At 38.4% G+C, this 22,983-nt stretch overlaps 3 protein-coding genes across 5 annotated transcripts; 2 read left to right on the forward strand and 1 right to left on the reverse strand.

Annotated features, from left to right (window-relative positions):
- The first annotated feature begins 51 nt into the window (after positions 1 to 51).
- On the forward strand, positions 52 to 3,473 carry lsm7 (LSM7 homolog, U6 small nuclear RNA and mRNA degradation associated). The gene is given in 4 exon segments (NM_001048006.1): positions 52 to 72; positions 314 to 404; positions 508 to 579; positions 2,800 to 3,473. Coding segments are annotated over 4 exon segments (312 nt in total). The 5' UTR covers positions 52 to 66; the 3' UTR covers positions 2,943 to 3,473.
- Positions 3,474 to 5,159: 1,686 nt separating this feature from the next.
- On the forward strand, positions 5,160 to 18,522 carry tmprss9 (transmembrane serine protease 9). 3 transcript variants are annotated; one of them, XR_015521700.1, is made up of 16 exons: positions 5,160 to 5,255; positions 6,418 to 6,593; positions 6,677 to 6,804; positions 6,889 to 6,956; positions 7,050 to 7,225; positions 7,673 to 7,714; positions 7,801 to 7,914; positions 9,034 to 9,199; positions 9,286 to 9,560; positions 12,118 to 12,260; positions 12,339 to 12,726; positions 14,557 to 14,725; positions 14,818 to 15,083; positions 15,375 to 15,511; positions 16,061 to 17,892; positions 18,029 to 18,522. XR_015521700.1 is itself a non-coding variant. In XM_087303922.1 (15 exons), the coding sequence occupies exons 2-15, from the start codon at positions 6,461 to 6,463 to the stop codon at positions 16,220 to 16,222; spliced, it is 2,367 nt and encodes a 788-aa protein (XP_087160048.1). In that variant the 5' UTR covers positions 5,160 to 5,255; positions 6,418 to 6,460; the 3' UTR covers positions 16,223 to 18,522. The 3 variants fall into 3 exon arrangements, 1 of the variants encoding a protein (XP_087160048.1); XR_015521701.1 differs by having other exon boundaries at positions 16,061 to 16,964; positions 17,136 to 18,522; XM_087303922.1 differs by having other exon boundaries at positions 16,061 to 18,522.
- timm13 (translocase of inner mitochondrial membrane 13 homolog (yeast)) lies at positions 18,519 to 22,121 on the reverse strand. The gene is given in 3 exon segments (NM_001002465.2): positions 18,519 to 19,377; positions 19,459 to 19,527; positions 21,857 to 22,121. Coding segments are annotated over 3 exon segments (288 nt in total). The 5' UTR covers positions 21,977 to 22,121; the 3' UTR covers positions 18,519 to 19,278.
- Between the last annotated feature and the right edge of the window lie 862 nt (positions 22,122 to 22,983).

Here is a 22,983-nt window from a genome sequence, read left to right on the forward strand (position 1 = left end):
GATTGGCCGAGAGGTAGACGTCAAACGTGAAGCGCGGAGTGGGAGGGGCGTAGAGGAGTTTTGAACATGGCGGTGAGTAGCGCAAACGTTTCCACACCGTTCACATTATAAACACTTTTAAGGACAAACGGCGTTATAAAAAAACATATAAGCACCTGAATATATCCTACACTCTTAATATTTATGTTGTTACACATTAGGGTTTGCTGGTTATTGTATATGTGATGTGTGGTGTATTTTTGTGCTAAGCTACGAGTCTGATATTTATTATAGAGGCCTGGAGATTGTTATATAATATGTGTTTGATCCTCAGGACAAAGACAAGAAAAAGAAGGAGAGTATTTTTGATTTGTCGAAATACATCGACAAACATATACGTGTAAAGTTCCAAGGAGGTCGCGAAGGTGAGGGAGTTGCTTTATGAAATTATTTATGAATTTAAATGTTTCACATTATGATATTTAAATGAATTGTGGTAAATTTGACACTAGTGTTTCCCATTTTCAGCAAGTGGCGTCTTAAAAGGCTTCGACCCGTTGTTGAATCTTGTGTTGGACGGCACCATTGAATACATGCGAGGTAAAATGTGCTAATGTAAACCGAATATGTACCAAATTATGTTCTGCATTAAATTTCTCACAGTATTAATGTTAGTGTGGTTTGTTTTGAACATATTTTAGTGTAAATGCTGCAATTTAAATTATAAAATTAATTAATTTATTAAATTATAAATTATATAAAGCAACATACAAACTCTTGTGGGTTGACTGATATATAAATGCATCTAAATCAACCCAAAACAGGACATGATGCCATGATATTAAACATAAAAAGGCAGAATGCTCCAGCATAGCTGTTTTTGTCAGCATAACAATGTTGCTCCTTACCATTCAGTTCAGGCATCAGAAACAGTCTCAGCAGATCTTCATTTGGGTGTGTGTGAGCCAGAGGAAATTCTGGTGTTGGTTTGACACATTTAATATGGTTTTCTGAGAGAGCTTCTGATATAAGATTCTGACGGTTGATAACCTTAGGTTGAAATATCACAGTTACACAATATCATGTTATTGTGCATACTGCTCAAAAATATTTTATTTTTAAATGTCTGAGTAAAAAAAAAAAACTTTTCCCTCATTAAACATGGTTTATATTTTTTAACATTTAAAATATTTTGAAACCATAATGTCAGGCTAAATAATTTATTGTTTATTAACTGTTCAATGTCATTGACTTCTGCTGTCTTAATTAGTTTCAAAAGCACAGATTTCTTTTCAACTTGAAAAGGCATCTTTGGATATCTTTCTTTTCTTTGGATATAAAAAAAATCATCTACACTGTTCAGCTCTACAGCATGCTGGATGTTGGTTTATAAGAGATTTGTTTTTCAGATGTTTCCTGAATCATGGTAACTTGTGATGTGGAGGGTCCTTTTCTATTGTTGCCCTTATAACTTACAAATACCTTGAGAACGGTATAACAGACAATTTTAACGTTTTTAAAACCTTGACTTTTCAAACCGCGATAAACCTTAAAACAGTTATTGTCCCACGCCTAGTCATTGAATACTCACCCTTTATATGTTTCAAACCTTTTTGAGTTTCTTTCTTCTGTTAAACACAAAAGAAGATATTTTGAAAAATGCTGAAATCTAGTAGTGAAACGGTTAGTTTTCAGATAAACTATAACTTAAAAAAAACAACAACAGGTAAATGGAAAAACACAGATTGAGAAAGCTGAGACACATATTCCTGAATGTGATAATATGCACCGAAATGAGTCGGGGGACCTGAAAATGTAATGAACCCGACCCTCTGCTTCCTGTTTAGAGGTGGTGATGTTGACAGAGAGCAGAGTGTTTTACTTTAACGTCCTAGTTGTATGATTCCCTGGTGTTTGGATAATTTTAGCTTTAAATGCTGACAACACCACTGTCTCTAAAAAGAAAGCTGCCCCAAAGGTCCCCCAAAACATTTCTATGTGCGTATTTTGGAAGTTGCATTCACGTTACTAAACTAATGACGATTAATTCTCAGTTTGTAAGTGTTTTTCTATTTGCATGTTTACACCGCATTTGTCTTCTCTAGGGCACCGTATTTAACTGATTAAAAATGTGTGCATGCACATACAGCAAACAAGTGTATCTAAACATACAGAATTGTTTTGGAAATTTAGAAAGTCACAGAATCCACCGCGGTGACTGAAGCTCTGCACATGACTTTTGGCCAGCGGAGAAATTAAAATGGTCGTGCCCAACTGAGTCTGGTTCTCTCAAGGTTTTTTTTCTTCACTCCTATCAGGTGAAGTTTTTTTCCCCTCTCCGCTGTCGCCACTGGCTCGCATGGTTCAGGATTGGTAGAGCTACGCATCGATGAATTTGCTCTTCAGTGTTTGAACTCTCAGTAATGATTTTAAATCACACTGAACTGAGCTAAACTGAACTGAACTGAACTTAAACACTAAAATCTGAACTACACTGTTCCGGTTACTATGACCATTAATGTGAAGCTGCTTTGACACAATCTACATTGTAAAAGTGCTATACAAATAAAGCTGAAAAAGCTGAATTGAATGTCATAAATGCAGCTGCTTTTCTGTCAAAAATCAGAGTATGAAAGCTTGACAAACTAGGACTATGTATAATTTTTTTGTTTGGTCCAAACAAACTGACTAAACTACAAGTGTTAACACATCCAAAAATACGAAAAACCCCCGCCCTAAGAGTAAAGACATCTGTGTTTAACTATTATCATTATATCAATGGTTTTACATGATTTCTGACCACATTTATTTCCCACACAGATCCTGATGACCAGTATAAACTGACCGAAGACACCAGGCAGCTGGGTCTGGTTGTTTGTCGAGGGACGTCTGTTGTGCTCATCTGTCCACAGGATGGGATGGAAGCTATCCCGAACCCTTTCATCCAGCAGCAGGATGGATAATATTCTCCCTGTGATCCTGTGCAAATGCCTGGTGAAGAATACAGAAGGTTTTTGTTAGCTCGGAAATCATGGAAAGTGTAACATTTTGTATTTACACACAGTATAAATGTTTGTTTAGGTTATTTAGATAGGATTTTGCTTTGTGTTAAAATGTGTTTAATACGGTTCTGATTTATGAGGCATGTTTTCTGTTCATGAAAAAGGTGTAGAATGATTCCCTGGTTCTTTCTATGTTGTTTTATTGCTGATGTTAATAAACACCTGAAATTTACACATTAAGCAAAAACTAAGATTATACCTGTACCTCAAAGGGTGGACCCCACAGGTTTTTCTTTTAAGAAAGCTTTTGTACACAAATGGACATCGTCATTCAGCCAGTTTTCTGAGAACATTGTGTAATCTAGTATTTTGAAGGGCTTTGGTTACTGGACGCCTTGAGAAAACATTCTTGTTTATTTACATGGTGTCTTCTACTGTGTTTTACACAAAAAAAATAATAAATCCCTAGATTAAAGACTGTTATGGACCCTTCTCTGGGACATGTTTTTCCTTCTGTCGTGATACCTTGGGATTATAAGGTTCAATTTGCACTCTGAGTGGTTTTGAGATATTACGCTTTTTGTGTTATGTTTAAAAGATTATTATGTTTTAGTTATTATAAATAGTTTTCTAAATTAAAACTCCCAAAATATACTCAACATCATTTAAAAAATACAATATATTTATAAAAATATATGATAATAGTTATAACATAGAGCTTTTATTATGTATCAACTTTATGCAAGGACACTTTGTGCAAGGCATTTAATGTATTATCTAATTAAGTAAATTAGAAAAACGTGCAGCCTGGTTCACACCAAAAATTATAATGCTAAATATTAGCATCCTCACAAACAGGCGCTAATGTTATGTTTCATTAAAATCACAAGCAACGTTTTTAATTTTGTAACGCTAAGTGATTCTGATTGGCCATTTTTAATCATTTTGCTTTAGGAAAAATTGTTCTGAAAACTCTTTACCTTGCTATCCTTTCATATTGAAATTTTAACTATACATCGTATTGTCTTTGGTGTGGCCCTTAAATATATGATTATGCTAACTTGAATTATGATAATGTCACTATTAAACACCAGTTTGCAATATCAAGTAGCATGACTGACTGTTTTCAGACAGGTAACAAAATTACATTACAAATTGGCCACATGCGATCTTGAATATAAAATATGGACAGCCTTCTCTTATAGCTTGGAAACTAGAGTTTTCCCCGCTAAGAGCTTTTGTTTTGAAGACTATCAGATTGAGATTTGCCATTCATGCTTCTTAGCACAGCCACAAAGACCTGCTTGTCACCTTTCTGGATTTACTTTAGGTGGGAAACTAAATGTACATCAATATACTAGTGAGTTCCAGTAAAGTTTCCTCTCTGATATTTAACGCAGGTAATGGAGATTCTGCTGGTCCCTCCATTTGTGATGGCAGTTTTCTAGCAGTTATGAATGAAAGGCTCAGTGTGTCTTGCCTGGCTGGTGCTCTTTTGAACAGCAGGACTTTCCAGATTTTATCAGTGTGTGCACTGGCACCCAAGTCTGGGCTTTATTGGGTAACACAGTTCTAGTGGTTCAGGGTCTGTTAACTGATGGTTAACTTTAGAGGGGTCTGTAAGAGGAGCCGCTGTCTGAAGCCGTGCCAACTCTTAATACTATTCCAGGTCAGTAGAAGTCTGAGGAGAGGTGGTCTAGTGAGGCAAACTGCATTTGATTTTGCACAGCAGATTAAACCTCTGAGGTAAAAGAAGTATTGCTATATTTGGTCTATATTTGTTTTAATGTCAGCTAAAATATAAATACAATTAAAAATATTAGAAAATTAAAGGGATATTAAATGTAATTCATTGAGAGATGGATGATAAAACTACATATATCCCAAATTGTTTTTAGCAAATATGGCAAATGGTAATTTCTGCACTTCTTAGGCTTTTAGCTCGGACCTGTCCAACTATTTACAGTTGGCTTGTGGATTTGTTTAGGATTATGTTCAACCCCTCCCAAGAGCAACAGTCTAATGTTTCTTTAAATCCCTTAAAAGTGTTAAAACAACGTTTTGAGAAATAACCGAGGATTATGTTTTACGTGGACACTGGACGCGGAAGCACTGGCCAATCAGAGACGAGATTCTGCCTTCACCTGCGTAAAGCCACGCCCACATCCAAGCCACCGCATCAGTGCTGAATTCAATATTCGTCTGTAATCTTGTCACGCGGTTTATTTGGACGTAAAGAAAAGATGAACCAAAGCCCTAATGCTATCTAAAACGGTAAGTGAGTGACCGTCTAACCTATTTTTTGGTCCTAGAAATGTTTAAGAAGTTGATGGACAGCAATATTCATGTTTTAAGCTTTATATCGAGTTCCTCAGAGGAGTAATGTATGGCTGTACTGTAAATCAAGTAAATGTTTACTGTTGGATCGTTCAATACAATTTTGCGTGATTTACACAAATGTTCAGCAGTCGAATTTTCATTCATCAGTTTTATAAACTGTTTGCACTTATTTTAATTACTATGTATGTTTGTAATGAAGTAATTTAATAAATAACATTGCTTTAAATGATAATATATAAAATATAAACAAAATATGATTGTTTGATGTTATTTTATTGCATATTATAGTTTTTTATTGATATTTAACAAGACCATACATATTAGTGTATGACAGAATAAGAACAATTATAGATTGTTTTAGTTTTCTTAAAAATAAAATAATATGTATTAATTAAAAACAAACATATCCTCTGAAAAAGAACAAAAAATGAGCAAGTTTACAAATAAAAGAGTAAAATATTACTAAGTATACTTTTACTAAAAGTAAAAAGATGAAAAGATCCCTTAAGGAGTCAATATTTCCTTGTTTTAATTGGAATATACTGTATTTCTTTTTATTAAACTGTGTTCTGAAAGCATTATTTGATACTCTGTTGCTGTTGGCAAGTATCATGTAAATGATAGTTTTGCACTTCAAATTCTAATTGCCATACATTGTTGCTACAGTATATTGTTTTCATTGACGTGCACACATGTAATCATAGATACGCTGTGGCTTTAGCATGCCTAAAGTGAAAAGTAACTAAATCTTCCCCTTATAAAGCAGCGGGCTTCATATATCTATGATAAAACGTTGATAATAGTTTGTTTTGGCTTCTCGGAACCACTCCTAGTATTGTCTTTTTCTATGACCTGTGAATAACACTTTGGCCCCGTTTACACTGCCAGTTGTGAACCAATTTCGAGTTTTTGCTCATATGTGACACAGATCGTAAGCACGAAAACAAAAAAAAACGCATACATTCGAATATTCATTAGCGTCTCACGAGATGATTTTCACCCATGAATGCTTTTGATATCATAACAAACTAAATTCTTGTTTTTACCTGGTCACATGTCTGTTATTCCTGCCTCTGTGTGTCCTTGTATTTTACAGGTTGGATCCCCAGGTTGTGTTGCAGGTCTTTGTCTAGACTGAAATGGAGAAGAAAGACTTGAAAAAGTGGCCCGAGGGTGATCCACGGCCAGCTCACCTCTCTACCTGCAAATGTATGACAATAGCCGCTGCGCTAATTCTGTTCGTAGTTGGGGCGGCTGTGGGTTTCATGACAGGTAGGCTGATCTATTCATCTCTGCATGCCTTCTGAATTAAAATGTAATGATATTGTTGAACCAACTTTGATTTACTTGTTTAGCGTACTTAATTCAAGAGGAGCATTATTTTATGGACACGGTGGAATTGCAAGGACTCCGTTATAATGCAGACCTCCAAGATAAAACGTCCGGATTTTCACTAGTTTTGTCCGCAACTCTGAAAGAAAAGGTATGACTAGTTACTTGCACGAAAGTAATGCGTCGTGTTGCAGGTTGCAAACTGATATCTACTTGTGTTTTTATTGTTTTACAGATCAAGAACATCTTTACCGCCTCTGGAGTGGCCAGTCATTTTATCGACTGCCAGATAGTGGCGTACGGGTAGGTATATGTTTTATAACTGTGTGAAGCAAGGTGGAGAATTGCGTTAATATGAATGTTGGTGTTTGATTGGACATTTGTGATATCTTTTAGGAATATCAACTCAAATGTGATGACCACAATTCGTTTAATCTTCCGGGTCTCTCAAATTCAGGGGTACAGCCAGAGTTTCGTTCAAGACATCCTACGCAATGGATTAAAGGCTCTTCTGAATGGGAAACACATTGTTGTTCCAGAATATGGGGAGATCAGTGGCATCGTCCTTCTCGGTATGCCATTTTTCTCAAAAAGAAAAAAAATGTCAATGAATCCCTATGTGTAGTTTTTTACACGTATCTTTCGGGACACACCAGGCTGACGTCAAAATACTAGTTGACATACCAAATATAGGCAAGACGTGTATGTTTATACATTTATTAGATGTCTATTAGACACAAAATTGCTTAGTGGGATGAACATTTGTTTTTGCTGTCTTCAGTAGTTTGTTTGTTCACCATCAGATGTTAAAGAAATGCCTGGTTCAGTGTTGACACCTTGTGGACTCGTTAGGTACTGCAAAAACAATTCAAAGCGTAATATATGTGCATGCTACGGTTCCAATTATGAATTGTGTATTGCGCATGGTATGCAGACCCACTTGAACGCATAAAAATGTGGAAAAATACACTTTAGGCTTAATAGCATTATTTTGATCGTTCTTTGTTTTCTTATATCAGGAGCCAGTGGAAAGTCATTTTACGAGATCGGGAATGACATAAGTATGACAACTTTGATTATATATACAAAATTACTAAAGGTTTATTGAAAGCTCAGTGTGCTCAGATGCCTTTCTCTTTTATGCAAGGTAAATGTCCTGATAGCACGTTTACCTGCGACAATGGCGAGTGCATCACTAAGCTGAATCCCGAATGTGACTACATAACGGACTGCACTGATGGTTCAGATGAAACCTTTTGCTGTAAGTTTCATTATATTCTATCGTTAGCTATTACTCCAACACTTAAGCTTGCTATAAGTTATATATTTTATATACTATATATACCAATATATATACCTTTATATATATATATATATATATATATATATATATATATATATATATATATATATATATATATATATATACCTTTATATATATATATATATATATATATATATATATATATATATATATATATATATATATATATATGACCCTGGATGACAAAACCAGTCCTTGAATTGTCATTAGAAGGCTGTATAAATAAGATTTCTCTTGATGTATTGTTTGTTAAGATTGGACAATATTTGGTTGCGATACAACTATTGAAAACCTGGAATATGACGGGTCAAGTTGATATATTTACAGTTGAAGAATGACAAAAAGTCTTCACAGACGGTGATCCTTACCTAATATTCTAATGATTTTTGGCATAAAATAAAGTAAGAAAATGCTAGTTTTGACTCATACATTGTATATTTGGCTATTTCTACAAATTTACCGGTCCATCAGTAGACTGGTTTTGTTGCCAGGGCTACCTTTTGACCTAAAATAAAGGGTGTGTTTACTGATTTGACAGTCTCAAAACAGTTTAAAAGTTTATGAGAGGAATGTTTTTAGTGGTAATTCTTAAGGCATATCACAGTAACTCAAGTCTGGTATGCCTTTTTGCATGTTTTTGCCACTGATGAAATTTCAATGGTGAAAAAAAAACAGTATAAAATAACATGATTAAAAAGTGCACCCAAGAGTGAAAATTAGGTCTTTAATAACTTGCCGTCATATCATTTTAAACCTTTGTTCATCTTCAGAGCACAATTTAAGATCTTTTAAAAGAAAATTTGAAAGGTCCCTAATTCCCCATAGCAAGCAATGTTCTAGCTTAATAACTAGTCTATTTTCAGACTGTTGTTAGACATTTATTAGATTACAGACAGCTCAGATTTGTTTTAGCCAATCTATCTATTCAACTCCTAGTTAACACACACACACAAATGTTTGCTGGGCAACCACACAAACCTAGCATAGTTTTGGCATGTGGTGCTTTCACATTTTCTTCAGGTAAATCTTTGATTGCTAACAGTTGTTTCAATGTAGCGTGTGGAACTCGTCCAGTCATGTCTAACCGTATTGTGGGAGGTGAAAACACCCGGCACGGGGAGTTCCCTTGGCAGGTCAGTCTCAGACTACGTGGCCGCCATACCTGTGGAGCATCCATCGTCAACAGCCGCTGGCTCGTCAGCGCCGCCCATTGTTTTGAAGTGTAAAGAAACATTTCTATAAAATCTTCATCAATCCGTTACTGGGGCACTGATCTACAACTAAACAACTTTTCCTTATATACCAAAGAGAAAACAACCCAAAAGACTGGACAGCTCTTGTGGGTGCCAACCAAGTCAGCGGTGCGGAGGCTGAAGCCTTCATAGTAAACATCAAGTCCCTGGTTATGTCTCCAAAATACGACCCCATGACCACTGACAGTGATGTGACCGTACTGGAGCTGGAAACACCCTTGAAGTTCAGCCATTACGTTCAACCAGTCTGTATACCATCATCCTCTCATGTTTTCACTCCTGGGCAGAACTGCATAGTATCTGGTTGGGGAGCTCTTAATCAGTACACAAGTGAGTATGTTTGATGCTGAAACATCTGACAATTTTTTTGGCTTTACTTTTACTCTCAGATAAACCTTAACTAAACCACACCTGGTCATTTTACATGTCAACCAGGCACTGTTTTCCTGTCCAAGGCTAAATGTATGCAATAATGATGTAGCTGGATACTGAAAAATCATTCCTTTGTATTTAGAAAAAGTATCACATCTAAAATTATTCATGTTTAGACAATTAAAAAAATGGCCAAAAACGCAGTATTAATGCCAGGCCTGAATTTCGCGCTGTCACCTTAGCTGCCTTTCCACTATCACATCTAAGAACAGTCAGGTACAGTCAGCTAGTTGTGTGTTCACATGAGTCTGGAATGATGTGCACAATAACAAACCATTCTCAGGCCAGATTTCTAGGCATGGTAGACAACTGTGCTGAATTATTAGAGCACCAGACTTTGCCAGTTTCTCCATAGTCAGATAGACAGAAGAGCAATATTTATTCATTTATTTTTTGTTATTCAACAAAGTAAGTCTCAAAAGCCGATTCATCCGATCATCATTACTCTTAAGGCCCGTGCACACCGGCTTGCTTTTTGCTAACATTTTCTGTCAAAGTTTAATGCCTCGTGACTAAATAAAGGGTGCCAATGTGATCGTGCATACCAACGCCAGCCGCAAAAGCGTAATTAAAAAAAAAAAACGCCTGATGCTCATTTTTTTGTTTTGACGCCCTGCGTCAAAACCTTCCTCTCCAATCAGATTGGCACTTTTGTTCACGTGCACGGAGCTGCTGAAGTTACAGTAAACAGCACTTGGAGGCGCTCAAGCGCAAAACTGTCATTGCGAGCGCACACTAAAAATGATGCCCAAAGGTGATATGAACTAGGAGCTGCTTATTGCTCTGGTGAACAATAATCATTTCTTCATCACTAGAGCTGGAGCTGCTACTTGAACCATCCATGCTTGTTCGAGTCACCAGTAACTTTAACAACAAGCATGTGAACTTCCTCTTTTCCTCTTTTGTGTTATAAGTGGGGTGTCAGAAGCTTAAAGTTGTGTAGCGCCATCTAATGTCTCGTAAAACGCTGACAATAAACGCAAACAAAAAGCGTCCCGGTGTGTACGAGCCTTTACGAAACCAAGGTAACAACTGACAGATTTGGATTATTACATTCCAAAGAGTTCCATTTTCAGCACCACAGTGGAAAACTAAATGATTTCTGTGCTGACTGAACTGGATCAGCACTGAATTTTATAGTTAAGTGTTGTTGGTTGCTCGACACTTGTGCCTATGTAGAATTTGTTGTGTCTATAAGAACAGTCTCCACTCAAAGCGCTTTACGCATTGGGGGAATCTCCTCATCTACCACCAATGCGCAGCATCCACCTTAATGACGCGACGGCAGCCATATTGCACCAGACTGCACACCACAAACCAGCTGATTGGTGGAGAGGAGACAGAGTGATGAAGCCAATTATAATATGGGAATGGTTAGGAGGCCATGATGGACAAAGGGCAGTTTGCAAATATTTGCCCAGGATGCCAGGGTTAAACCCCAACTCTTTTTCGAAGGGGATCCTGGGACCACAGAAAGTCGGGACCTCGGTTTAACGTCCGAAAGACGGTGCTCACTGAGCAGTATAGAGTGCCCTTCACTATACTGGGGCGTTAGGACCTACACAGACTGCAGGTTGAATGCTCCCTGCTGGCCTCACTAACACCACTTCCAGGAGCAACCTAGCTTTCCCATGTGGCCACCTATTCAGGTACTGACCAGGCACAGCCCTGCTTACCTTAAGTGGGCGACCATGTGAGAGTTGCAGAGAGCTAGCTGCCAGCTTTTTTTTTTAATGTGAAGTAAATTCACACTTCGCTGATGAAGCGTTGAGCAGCTACAACTCTAACAATACCACATACTTCGCCATACTATGCATGCATGCACATGACGGTCCTTTTCAAAGACGTTCATTTTCAAGTGTCACACAGGCACAACAGTAGCATTGTTTAAACAAAGAAAATTGCATTTTCAGTCCAAAAAACTGTAAATAAACAGACAAAATGTATTAAAAGTATTCTGTTTTGGCTAAAAATGTTGTAGTGCAGGGGTGTCCAAACTCATAGTTTATAGTTCATAGTCATAGTTTAGCTCTAACTTCCTTTAACATACTTGCCTGGAAGTTTTAGTATACCTAAAAAAGAGCTTGATTAGCTGGTTCAGGCATGTATAATTGGGGTTGGAACTAAAATATGCAGGATACCAGCCCTCCAGGATTGAGTTTGGGCACCTCTGTTGTAGTGTAAACAGCCCCTAAATGGGTTCAACGTTTGCCTACTATGGACCAGTGTTTCCCAACCCTGTTCCTGAAGGCACACTAACAGTACACAGTTTCACCCTCTTCCTAACCAAACACACCTGAATCAACTCAGCAGAGCATTAGAAGAACCTCCAAGACCTGGGTTAGGTAAGGAAGACAACCCAAATATGTACTGTTGGTGTGCCTCCAGGAACAGGGTTGGGAAACACTGCTATATTTAACCTCTTTTAAGACTTGACCCTTTTGTGCCCGAGCAGCTGAAGTGCCTTCCACATTACAGAAGGCAATCGTGAAGATCATTGACTCGAAAGTCTGCAACAAGTCATCTGTATACAGAGGAGCGCTTACACAAAATATGATGTGTGCTGGTTTTCTTCAAGGCAAGGTGGACTCTTGTCAGGTAAGAGTCAGCTAAATTATTCGATTTTTAAAGAGGTTTTCTTAATTGATTGTTCAATGGTTTTAAATGTGCCTTCAGGGAGACTCTGGAGGCCCTCTGGCATGTGAGGTGGCCGCTGGGCGCTATTTCCTAGCAGGAATAGTGAGCTGGGGAGTGGGATGTGCACAGATCAATAAGCCTGGGGTCTATTCCCGTGTCACCAAGCTCCGCAACTGGATTGTGAGCTACACCAAAACTGCACCAGCATTCCAGGAGAACCCCACTGTCCCTAGTGTCACGACCACCGAGGCTCACCATGTGAAAGCTGCAAATCCTTCCTCTGAGCTCACCACTAGTGACTACATCCCTGCTCTTGGGAACTGCAGTGTCAATTATAACTGTGGCAGAGGCATGTGCATCAGCAAGATAAACCCAGAGTGTGATAGAGTCATCGACTGCCCCAATGAAGCAGATGAGAAAAACTGTGGTAAATAATCCCTATTCAGTAATCTACCATGAGGGTGCCCAATGCTCCTCCTGGAGATCTTTCTGGAAAGTTTTGCTCCAGCCCTAATCAAATACACTGAAGTACTTAAAGCTGGGGTGTCTAAAATCAGAGTCGGTGTCCTGCAGAGTTTAGCTCCAACTTGCTTCAACACACCTTCCGGGATGTTTCTAGCAAGCTCAGTAAGAGCTTGGTGACCTGGCTCAGGTGTGTCTGACTTGGGTAAGAGGTAAACTATGCAGGATAAAGATAGGGTACCCCTGACCTAAAGGGATTAGTTCACACCAAAAATTAATCCGTTATTAATTGATCACCCTCACATTGTTCAAAACCCATTTGTTCACCTTGGGAACACAAATGAAGGTATTTTAGAAGAAATCTGAGAGGTCTGTCAACAGATTTCATTTAAAATATTTTAATTTTTGTGTTCTCAAGATGAACAAAGTATTTGGGAGGATTGGATTAACTTGAGAATGTGTAATTGATAACAGAATTTTAATTAGAGTTAAACCTTTAATACAATGTTTCGGATGTCCTGGACGCCTGCCTAGGGAGGTGTTCCAGACATGTCCCACTGGGAGGAGGACTCAGGGAAGGCTCAGGACATGCTGAAGGGACTATGGGCGTACTCACACTATGCTATCCGAAGCGTGCCCAGGCCCATTTCCCAGATCGTTTCAGAAGTGTGAGTGCTCTGAATCGGGCTCAGGCACGGTTCCCTTGGCTGGCCCTGGCCTAGTTGGAAGGGATGTGCCAAAGCACGGTTCACTTGGGCTCAGGTGCGGTACGCGCGTGTGTGAGTGCAAAGCGTGCAAGAGCCCGAAACTGAAAGCGAGATATGAGTTTTAAGGGACTGTTTGATATGAGTTAATTAATCATTCGTACTGTTCAATGAACGCAAACTGTCGTAGATTATTAAAGACGGAAATGCCTCACTGCACCACAGCTGCTCCTTAAGGAAACCTCTTAATTCCTGCAGCACGAGCACTTTATGATAAAGTGGCTGATCTATTTGACGAAATATTTGACTGCGTGTCACTGCATATTGAACGACTTAAATGATATAACTGAAGAAATCTCTACTGTGCTGCGCAAAAGCACTTACTAATACTGAACAGCGCATCATCAATGACGTAAACGTGCCCAGGCTCGAATGTAATGTGAGTGCGGGCCATCGGGGGAGACGGGAGACGGGACAAGCGTGCTTTGGCCCGGTTCAAGGCAACTGTACATAGTGTGAGTACGCCCTAAGTCTCTCGGCTGGCCTGGGACCGCCACAGGATCCCCCCCAGGAGGAGCTGGAGGAAGTGTCTGGGGAGAGGGAAGTCTGGGGTTCTCTCCTAAGACTGCTCCCCCCGTGACCCCGCCCTGGACAAATCGGTTGAAAATGAATGAATGAACCCTTTAATAATTGAAAACAGGTTTGTTGGAGCAGGGTTTGAACAGAATCCTATGGAAAGGCACATCCAGGGTTGATTGTAGGATTGTGCACATAAGTTGGTTTGCACCCACATTAATAAAGCTTTGGTGAAGCAGCTTTTGCAGACACCTTCAGTGTCAGGCTAGATACCATATCTAACTTGACATGAAGGGTAGCCATTGAAGGTAGATTTCCAAATCAAAGGCTGGCAACAACCCGGAGTTCTTTTGTACAGTGTAAAATATCCGAAAGGGCATATTTTTAGTGTTGTGTCATCCAGTCAACAGCAATGTATCCTTTACAGCCTTAAGGTGAAAATGGCATCAACCCTGACTAAGGTGCATTGAAATAACTAGAGCAACAAGAATATCAGTCACCTCTTTTCTTTGCAGACTGTGGGAATCGTCCAGCAGTGACCCAGGAGAGGATTATTGGTGGTGTCACTGCCCGGCGAGGTGAATGGCCATGGGTGGGCAGTCTGCAGTACCAACGCATTCATCGCTGTGGAGCGACACTTATCCACTGCAAATGGCTCCTAACCGCCGCTCACTGCTTCAGAGGGTAGAACACCTATCCAGCATGATCTGTTTCAGGCATAGAAAAAAATGAACAGGGAATGTTTAGTTTTTTTTTTTCGTGTGTTTTGTTAATAGTGACCTGAATCCTGCTGGTTGGACGGTTAGTCTAGGCTCGGTCATTTGGTCTGGGTTGGGTGCTCTGGTGATTCCAGTGCAAAGGATCATCCCTCATCCTGCTTTCAATAGCAGCACCATGGACTTGGATGTGGCTCTGGTGGAAATTTCCATCCCTGCCCCCAAATCCTACACCATCCAGACTGTGTGTTTGCCTTCTCCCTGGCACAGCTTCATCAAATCTATGGAATGCTACATTATTGGATGGGGCGCTGTGAGGGAGGATGGTGAGTTTGGGATCTTTACATTGTTTATTTAACATGAACGGACACCAAATGTCGCAGCTGCTGTCTGGTTCATGCTGACTTTAAAGTTTGGGAACTACCTTGTCTGTTTAAAAAGAGGGCTGTGATTAGACTCAAATGAACCTCAATACATTTGATGGTTGATGATACTGATTATGGGTATGTCGGGACAAATGAATTAGGATTTGGTTAAGTGTAACTTAACCTAAAATACATAGGCAACTGCTTCTGTTTGGCAAGATCCAATCTGACACATCTGTTGATCCCACATAGGTATGATTACAAATTTGCTGCAAAAAGCACAGGTCGGTGTTATTGATCAGTCGGACTGCCAGCGGGCTTATGGTGCTGAACTTACCGACAACATGATGTGTGCTGGCTATATGGAAGGACAAAGAGACACATGTTTGGTGAGTTTGTGCTTATAGCATCCAATATACGTTTATGAATGCCATCATAGGGAAAAAAGGGTTGTGCATACTTTCCTTCATGTAGGAGGAATCCAGTCTGATCTCACGAGAAAACGTAAGTATTTTGCGTTTTGTCAGTTTTGTGGCTAATTTGTATGAATTCGTATGAGTTCAGTCGTTTGAAAATGTAGGATTTTAAAAAGGAGGCGTGGCACCCAACCCGACCCCTAACCCCAACTGTCATTGGTTGATGAGCAAATCGTACTAAATTGTACAAATTCATGCGAATTAGCCACTAAATCAAAAAGTTACGAATTGCCGTGAGATTGCGTTGGAGGAATCTGAATCACTTTTTCTGAAGCACGGCTGCACTTACCTGATACTTAATGCTCCAAGACTTTTTTTCTTACCTTAAAAATCCAGTGACTCTTAAGCTGATTACGCAACACAGCCCAATGTAATTCAACCATATCCTTCAGGTTACAGTAGATGTCTTTAAATGTCATACCTTGCTTCCAGTGAGCGTAGTGGTCTTCTCTTCTTCTGCAGGGAGATTCAGGGGGTCCCCTAGTGTGCCGTGAAACCTTGGGACGGTGGTTCCTGGCTGGGGTGACCAGTTGGGGTCATGGCTGTGGTCGAATTGGCTTCCCAGGAGTTTACATGCGGGCAACGGCAGTCAGAGAATGGATATCTATACACCTCCTTTTTTAAATGTGGACACTGGAAATGCCGATCTTTCTCATAGGTAACAATTGAGGTCTCTCAACTGAAGAAATCGCATGAAGCTCAAATGGATGACTTTACCAACAAGTCCACACAGTACTGTCAAAATATTTATTTATTGATATGCATTTTGAGGGAAAAGTCAGTAGAGATGCACCCCTTCTGAAGCGTGCAAATTCTATGTGGGGCTGAGTGCAACCAACACGGCTGTGTGTAAAATAAGAGTAATTGAAAATCAGTTTTTATTGCGGTGGAGGACAAAATGGGACGACATTTGGATTTTGTTGATAAATTTAGATTTCAAGAGATAAAGAGTCCTATAAGTGACCCTGGACCACAAAACCAGTCTTAAGTGCCATGGGTATTTTTGTTGATAATAGCCAAAATCTATTAAATTATTGATTTTTCTTTTATGCCAAAATCCACTAGTATATTATCGATTGAAGATTATATTCCATGAAGATATGTTTAAATTTCCTACTGTAAATATTACAAACCTCAATTTCTGATTAGTAACATGCATTGCTAAGCACTTCATTTTGACAACTTTAAAGTGATTTTGAACTCTCAGATTCCAAATTTTGTAGTTGCATCTCAACCACACATTGTTATACACCAGGGATGCCTAAAACTCGATCCTGGAGGGCTGTTGTCCTGCATATTTTAGTTCCAACCCCAATTTGACACACCTGAACCAGCTTATCAAGATCTTTCAAGGTATACTGGAACAGTGTTTCTCAACCACGTTCCTGGAAGATCACCAGCTCTGCACATTTCCATGTCTCCTCAACCAAACACTCTAGACTCAGATCACCAGCACATCAGCAGAGACTGAAAGACCTGTAATGGGTATGACAGACTAAGGAGACGTCCAAAACATGAAGTGTTGGTGGTCCTCCAGGAACGTGGTTGAGAAACACTGTACTAGAAACATCCAGACAGGTGTGCTGTAGAAAGCGGGAGCTAAACTATACAAAGTACCGGCCCACTAGGATCAAGTTTGGGCACCTGTATTACACTGATAAAGGATAAACCAAACAAAAGCTTATTTATTCAGCTTTCATATGATGTATAAATATCAATTACCAAAACCTGATCCTGGAGGGCCACTGTCCTGCATATTTCAGTTCCAACCTCAATTAGACACAACTAAACCAGCTAATCAAGTTAGTTCTAAGTATACTAGAAAATTGTATCTCAACCATGTTCCTAGATAACCGCCAGCTTTGTACATTCACCATGTCTCCTTAACCAAACACACCCGATTCAGATCATCAGCTCATTAGCAGAGACTGAAAGACCTGTAATAGGTGTGACAGACTAAGGAGACATCCAAAACATGAAGTGCTGGTGGTACTCCAGGAACGTGGATGAGAAACACTGTACTAGAAACTTCCAGACAGGTGTGTTAAAGAAAGTGGGAACTAAACTATACAAGGCACCGGCCTTCTAGGATCGAGTGCGGGCACCTGTCTTACACTGACAAAGGATAAACCAAACAAAAGCTTATTTATTCAGCTTTCATATGATGTATAAATATCAATTTCCAAAACTCCATCCAGGAGTGTTCTTCATATTTTTGTTCCAACCTCAATTAGACACCTGAACCAGCTAATCAAGCTCTTTCTAGGTATACTAGCTCATTGTTTCTCAACCATGTTCCCGGAAGACCACCAGCTCTGCACATTTTCCATGTCTCCTTAACCAAACACACCTAATTCCAATCATCAGCTCATTAGCAGAGACTGAAAGACCTGTAATGGGTGTGACAAAGGAGACATCCAAAACATGCAGTGCTGGTGGGCCTTCAGGAACGTGGTTGAGAAACACACCTCCAGATAGGCATGTCAAAAGAAGTGGGAGCTTAACTATGCAAGGCACCGGCCATCCAGGACCGAGTTTGGGCACCAGTCTTACACTGATAAAGGACACACCAAACAAAAGCTTATTTATTCAGCTTTCATAATACGTATAAATATCCATTACCAAAAGCTGACTGGTTTGGAGTACTCCTCGGTCACCTTTCTCATTTCAACTGCAGAGCTTCAAAACTAATTACGATAAATATGAACAAACTGTTGCTCAGCAATGACAGCACTTGACCAGACCGTAGAAGAAGACAGTTTGTGGAAATATATGCAATAGCGCCCCACGTGGAACACTCTGAGAAGGCAACAGAAGTTTATGTACAGAGTGTTTCGGTTCAAATATCAACAAATGGTGCTAAATCTGTTAACCTTGATTTTGTTTTTCAATGCAACAAAAACATCAATAAACAAATGGACTGATTTGATGGTATTTATTTGCATTCCGTAAAAACAACTTGGTGGCGTCGCATCTGTCTGGACTTGTCTTGGTGGAGTTTGTGTCTCACAACTTAAAGGAAACTGGGAACTTTGACATGACTGTACACAAAGGAGATGACTTTTACAAAGGTTTGTGGTTTAAACAACCCCCCTACTGTACTGACAAAAAAGACACTCCCGGGTCGACAATTGTAGTTTGTACTTTAGAGGTAAGTAAGAAGCACTGTTTGGTCGCTCGTGGTGAATAAGCGACAATTTTTGCAACAAAGACGCTTCTGAAATCTGCCCCTGTGGGAGAAAAACTAGGTTTGTGGAATAGAGGTGGTAAAGTGAGCCCTTCCCTCAGGGAACGCAGTAACATCCACCTAACGACAAAAGACAGACAGATGACACGTCGAATTTTGATTGGCTGCTTGATGAATGGATAACAACATACGGGGGAGGAGTCAGAATTTTTGCATCGCATTTAAACTGAACAGAAAATCAAAACCCTATCTCGTCTTTAATCCCAAAAATAATAATAATTTTTGACTGATTAAACAGATATTCTATATATAAGAACAAAACATCCTGAAAAATGTCCATGTAGTCTAAATCCAACCACCTGGTTCCTTCTATTGCTGTTGTTGCACGGTAAGAGAGCCGAGTCTACACAACACTTGTTGTACATTTAGAGACCAGACATCTCTACCTGAGGACTCAGGTGATATCGAGGTAGCACCAGATTCCATCTGCACATCAAATGTGTGCCCGTTCCCTCTGTAATCTGGAGTTGTAAGCCCGTGAGACCGTGTTCCATGCATCCATATAGCGGTCCATGCACATGGCGATACATTTCTAAATAAAGCAAAAGTGTTGGCTTAGATGCTATTTTCTCAAATACATGGAATGTAATGTAATATGAAGAAACGTTTTTACCTGTTCGGAGTTGTCCAGTGTGCTTCCTGGCTTGCCAATACACTTTTTGAAGCATTTATCCGTCATTCTCTGCGATTCAAGACAAAAAAAAGTTGTTAAAATATTCTATGCAACGTTTGGTATTTTTGTGAAAGTCATATCTAGCGTCATACAGAAAAAACAACAACAATAAGGGCTTTCAAAAACATTTTTACTTTGGAAACACTGACAAAAAACAGCAAGTGGCAACAAATTAGCTCCTTATGTCAGGATTTTATTATAATTAAATCTTCCCTAGTTGAAAGCAAATTATTTGCTCATTTTATTAAATATCTGCCATGTTGTAACAGTTTTTTCCCAGGTTGCAGGTAAAGAAACTATTTAGCAAATCATCATAGCCATTATTTATTATCTTAGGAAAAAACTCCCCCCAAAAAAATCTTGGTTGATTGCTCAGATTTAGCTAAAAGCAGTGACCGAATTTACTTAAATGACTTATTTTCGCTGGATTTAATGAAAATGAGCAAACTATTCAGTAATTAGAGTTTTCTAATAAGAGTTAAAACCCGTTTAAACTGAGGGGAAAACTAGGGATGCTCTGATCAATCGGCCGGAGATCGGTATCCACCAATAATCACATTTTATGACTTGATCGGTATTCGCAAATCATATCAACCGATCGCAAATGTTCGTTTACGGGTTTACAAGCAGAGGAAGATCCATTGTAACTTCTTATGAATCAAATATGCACTCCAAACTTTATCCTAAATGAGACACGTTGAATTCTTCTCTCGTTTATAAATTGCTTTGTTAGTGATTTTTATTATCAATTTTTTTATATCATATCTATTATTTACTGTAAAGCTGCTTCTGACCATGATGTGTCCACACTAAATAGTTATAAGAGACATGTTTGACAAATTATATGCAACATTCTTCAGTTATTCTCTTAGGAAAGGAGAGATCTCCACTTAAGTATCGTACTTAGAGGTAAAATGTGCTGTATGCAATTATATAAAGCTTGAAGCATCAGAATCGGTACATGGTATTGGCCAATAACCATGACGAGGAATCAGGACTTAGTGTTACCTCCAAAAATCCTGATCCGAGCATCCCTAGGGAAAACTATATATTTGAGGGAACACATGTTTAAATTGTGACAACATTTTTATCTAAAACAAGTAAACAAATAAGTAGAACTAAGACTACAATTCAACAGACTTCTTTTTAGTATGTTACTTCAGTATATAAAATGGTTTCAATAAACTTTCAAGGGGAAAAAAAAGTACAACACTGTATATTAAAATATAGATGGTACTGAAATGTAAGCCCTAAATAGTACATTTATTTTGCAATGCACTCATGTCAAAGTTTATTTTTTCGCACTCTTTTATGCTAATGTCTCAGGACTTCAGTTTTATCCACTGCATTGGGTAAATAAAGGAAAAAGTGGTGAAACTACCTTCTCTACAAACTACTGTTTATGACGACCTTTGTGGGCACAGATGATCAAAATTGTTGACCTTTATACATTTACAGAGTTTTATAAGAGAAAAGGGGAGTTTAGAGTTTATTGCTATATTAGCTTCAATGGCAGTTTCATGGCAAAATAATAAAAATCAGTATATAACGAACACATTTCCACAACAATAAAGACATCAACAATGACAGATAAAATACATCAAATTAAAAACAGCTTTTAAGGTTAACATTTTATCTAAAACAAGTAAACAAGTGAGTAAAATTAAGACTACAATTCAACAGACTTCTTTTTAGTATGTTACTTAAGTAGTATATAAAACTGTTTCAATAAACTTTCAAGGGGAAAAAAAGTACTACATTGTATATTAAAATATACATGGCACTAAAAGGTACTTCCAAAAAATACTGCCATCGTTTTGTCAGACATGTACCTTGGTTGTCTTCGACTTCAAATATTACCTCAGTAGGCTAATATTGTTACTTGTTCAATAACACAACTTACCATAACCATTACTGTGATCATAAATCTTTTAATTATCATAGTATATGTCTAAAATACTATATCATTTTGTACATGTATACCAGGAGTGTCCAAACTCGGTCAAGGAGGGTCCTGCTTGGTTTAGCTCCAACACACCAGCCTGGACATTTCCAGAGTATCTAGTAAGAGCTTAATTAGCTGGTTCAGGTGTGTTTGATTAGGGTTGGAGCTAAACTCTCCAGGACCGGGTTTGGACATCCCTGATGTATACAGTGGTGATACATGTTATACCATTACTGTACTATGCCATGGCGCTTCATGATACTCCAAAGTATATCAAATGGATTAAACATCTACATTTGAATGAATATATTAAACTATTTAAGCACCATCGACCACATTCAGATACACTGACTATAACACTGTTTAACTTGTTCAGAGGTTAAAGTCACTAACCTGCAGCAGCTCTTGCGCGTTTGCAACAGCAATCTGAACTTTGACCTGCTCCATAATTGTGCCAGTGTCCATTTTACCAGACGAGGAGCCCGAGGAGAAATCAGAGCCGAATCCTTCCATTTTACACACCTAAATATCTAAAAACACTAACACACCGGATTAAAGACGGAGTCGCTTCTGTACATGTGATAATTTTGCCCTTGACATGAACCGGAAGCTGTGCGGAAAACATCCGGAAGGCTGCCTTCTGGGAAATGTGGTTTTCCTTGCAGCAAAACTACATAACGCGTTATATACACAAGTGTTGATTTTTTTAAACAACACACACACACACATACACACTCACACACACACACACACACACACACACACACACACAAAAAGAAATTAATATAGATGGCGTCATAAAAATAAGTTTTAACCACAAATGTATTACTATGAATTCTGATGTAACAATTTAATTCTGATGAATAATTTATCTCTCAGCTGATTTAACACAAGAACTTACAATATGATTTTTCAAAATGTATATATTTGTTGTTATTTTAAAGGTTTGCAATCTTTTGGTTTAAATATTCAAATTAAACGGCTAAAGTTTTTATTGCAATATGTGTTCTGTCCAAGAGGTGGCAGTATATTGCAACAGATACAAAGAATTGGCATAGAGCTGGGGTGCCCAAACTTTTTTTTGTGAGGGCCAAAATCCAAACTTAAAGCTAGTAGGCCAAAGGTAATTATAGTTGCTTTGGGTGATTTCCTAATTTATTTAATAATATTTGAAAATAACTCAAAAACATTGCTTTATATTAACTAATACAATATTTTGTAATTTTTTTTGCCTTGATTTGCTCGCTGATGTCTTCTGCATATTCCTCCATTATAACGAGTGACAGTATTTACGTTTTTAAAACTCAGATTCATTTATATTTAATTGAAACATTTAATTTTATAAAGCTTTTTGTAGTGAAGTAGAACAAACAAACATGCTGGAAAAGAAGTGTGGCTGTTACCACAGAAATATCAAGTTAGAAATGAAATAAAAGAAATATCCTATAAGCTTCTCCACGGATTTTATCCAGCAAAACATTTTTTACAAACATTTTAAAACGGAATTTATATGAGCTGTT

The sequence above is a fragment of the Danio rerio genome, chromosome 22 (assembly GCF_052040795.2).
Source record: "Danio rerio strain M-AB ecotype USA chromosome 22, GRCz13ab, whole genome shotgun sequence".
Classification (NCBI taxonomy): domain Eukaryota; kingdom Metazoa; phylum Chordata; class Actinopteri; order Cypriniformes; family Danionidae; genus Danio; species Danio rerio.

What these genes read in the sequence shown, in the direction of transcription:
- tmprss9 (XM_087303922.1), top strand. Translation starts at nt 6,461, where the DNA reads ATGGAGAAGAAAGACTTGAAAAAGTGGCCCGAGGGTGATCCACGGCCA. An exon ending in AGCTCTTAATCAGTACACAA is followed by an intron (nt 9,561 to 12,117) that starts GTGAGTATGTTT and finishes GTGCCCGAGCAG; the next exon opens with CTGAAGTGCCTTCCACATTA. An exon ending in GGGCGCTGTGAGGGAGGATG is followed by an intron (nt 15,084 to 15,374) that starts GTGAGTTTGGGA and finishes GATCCCACATAG; the next exon opens with GTATGATTACAAATTTGCTG.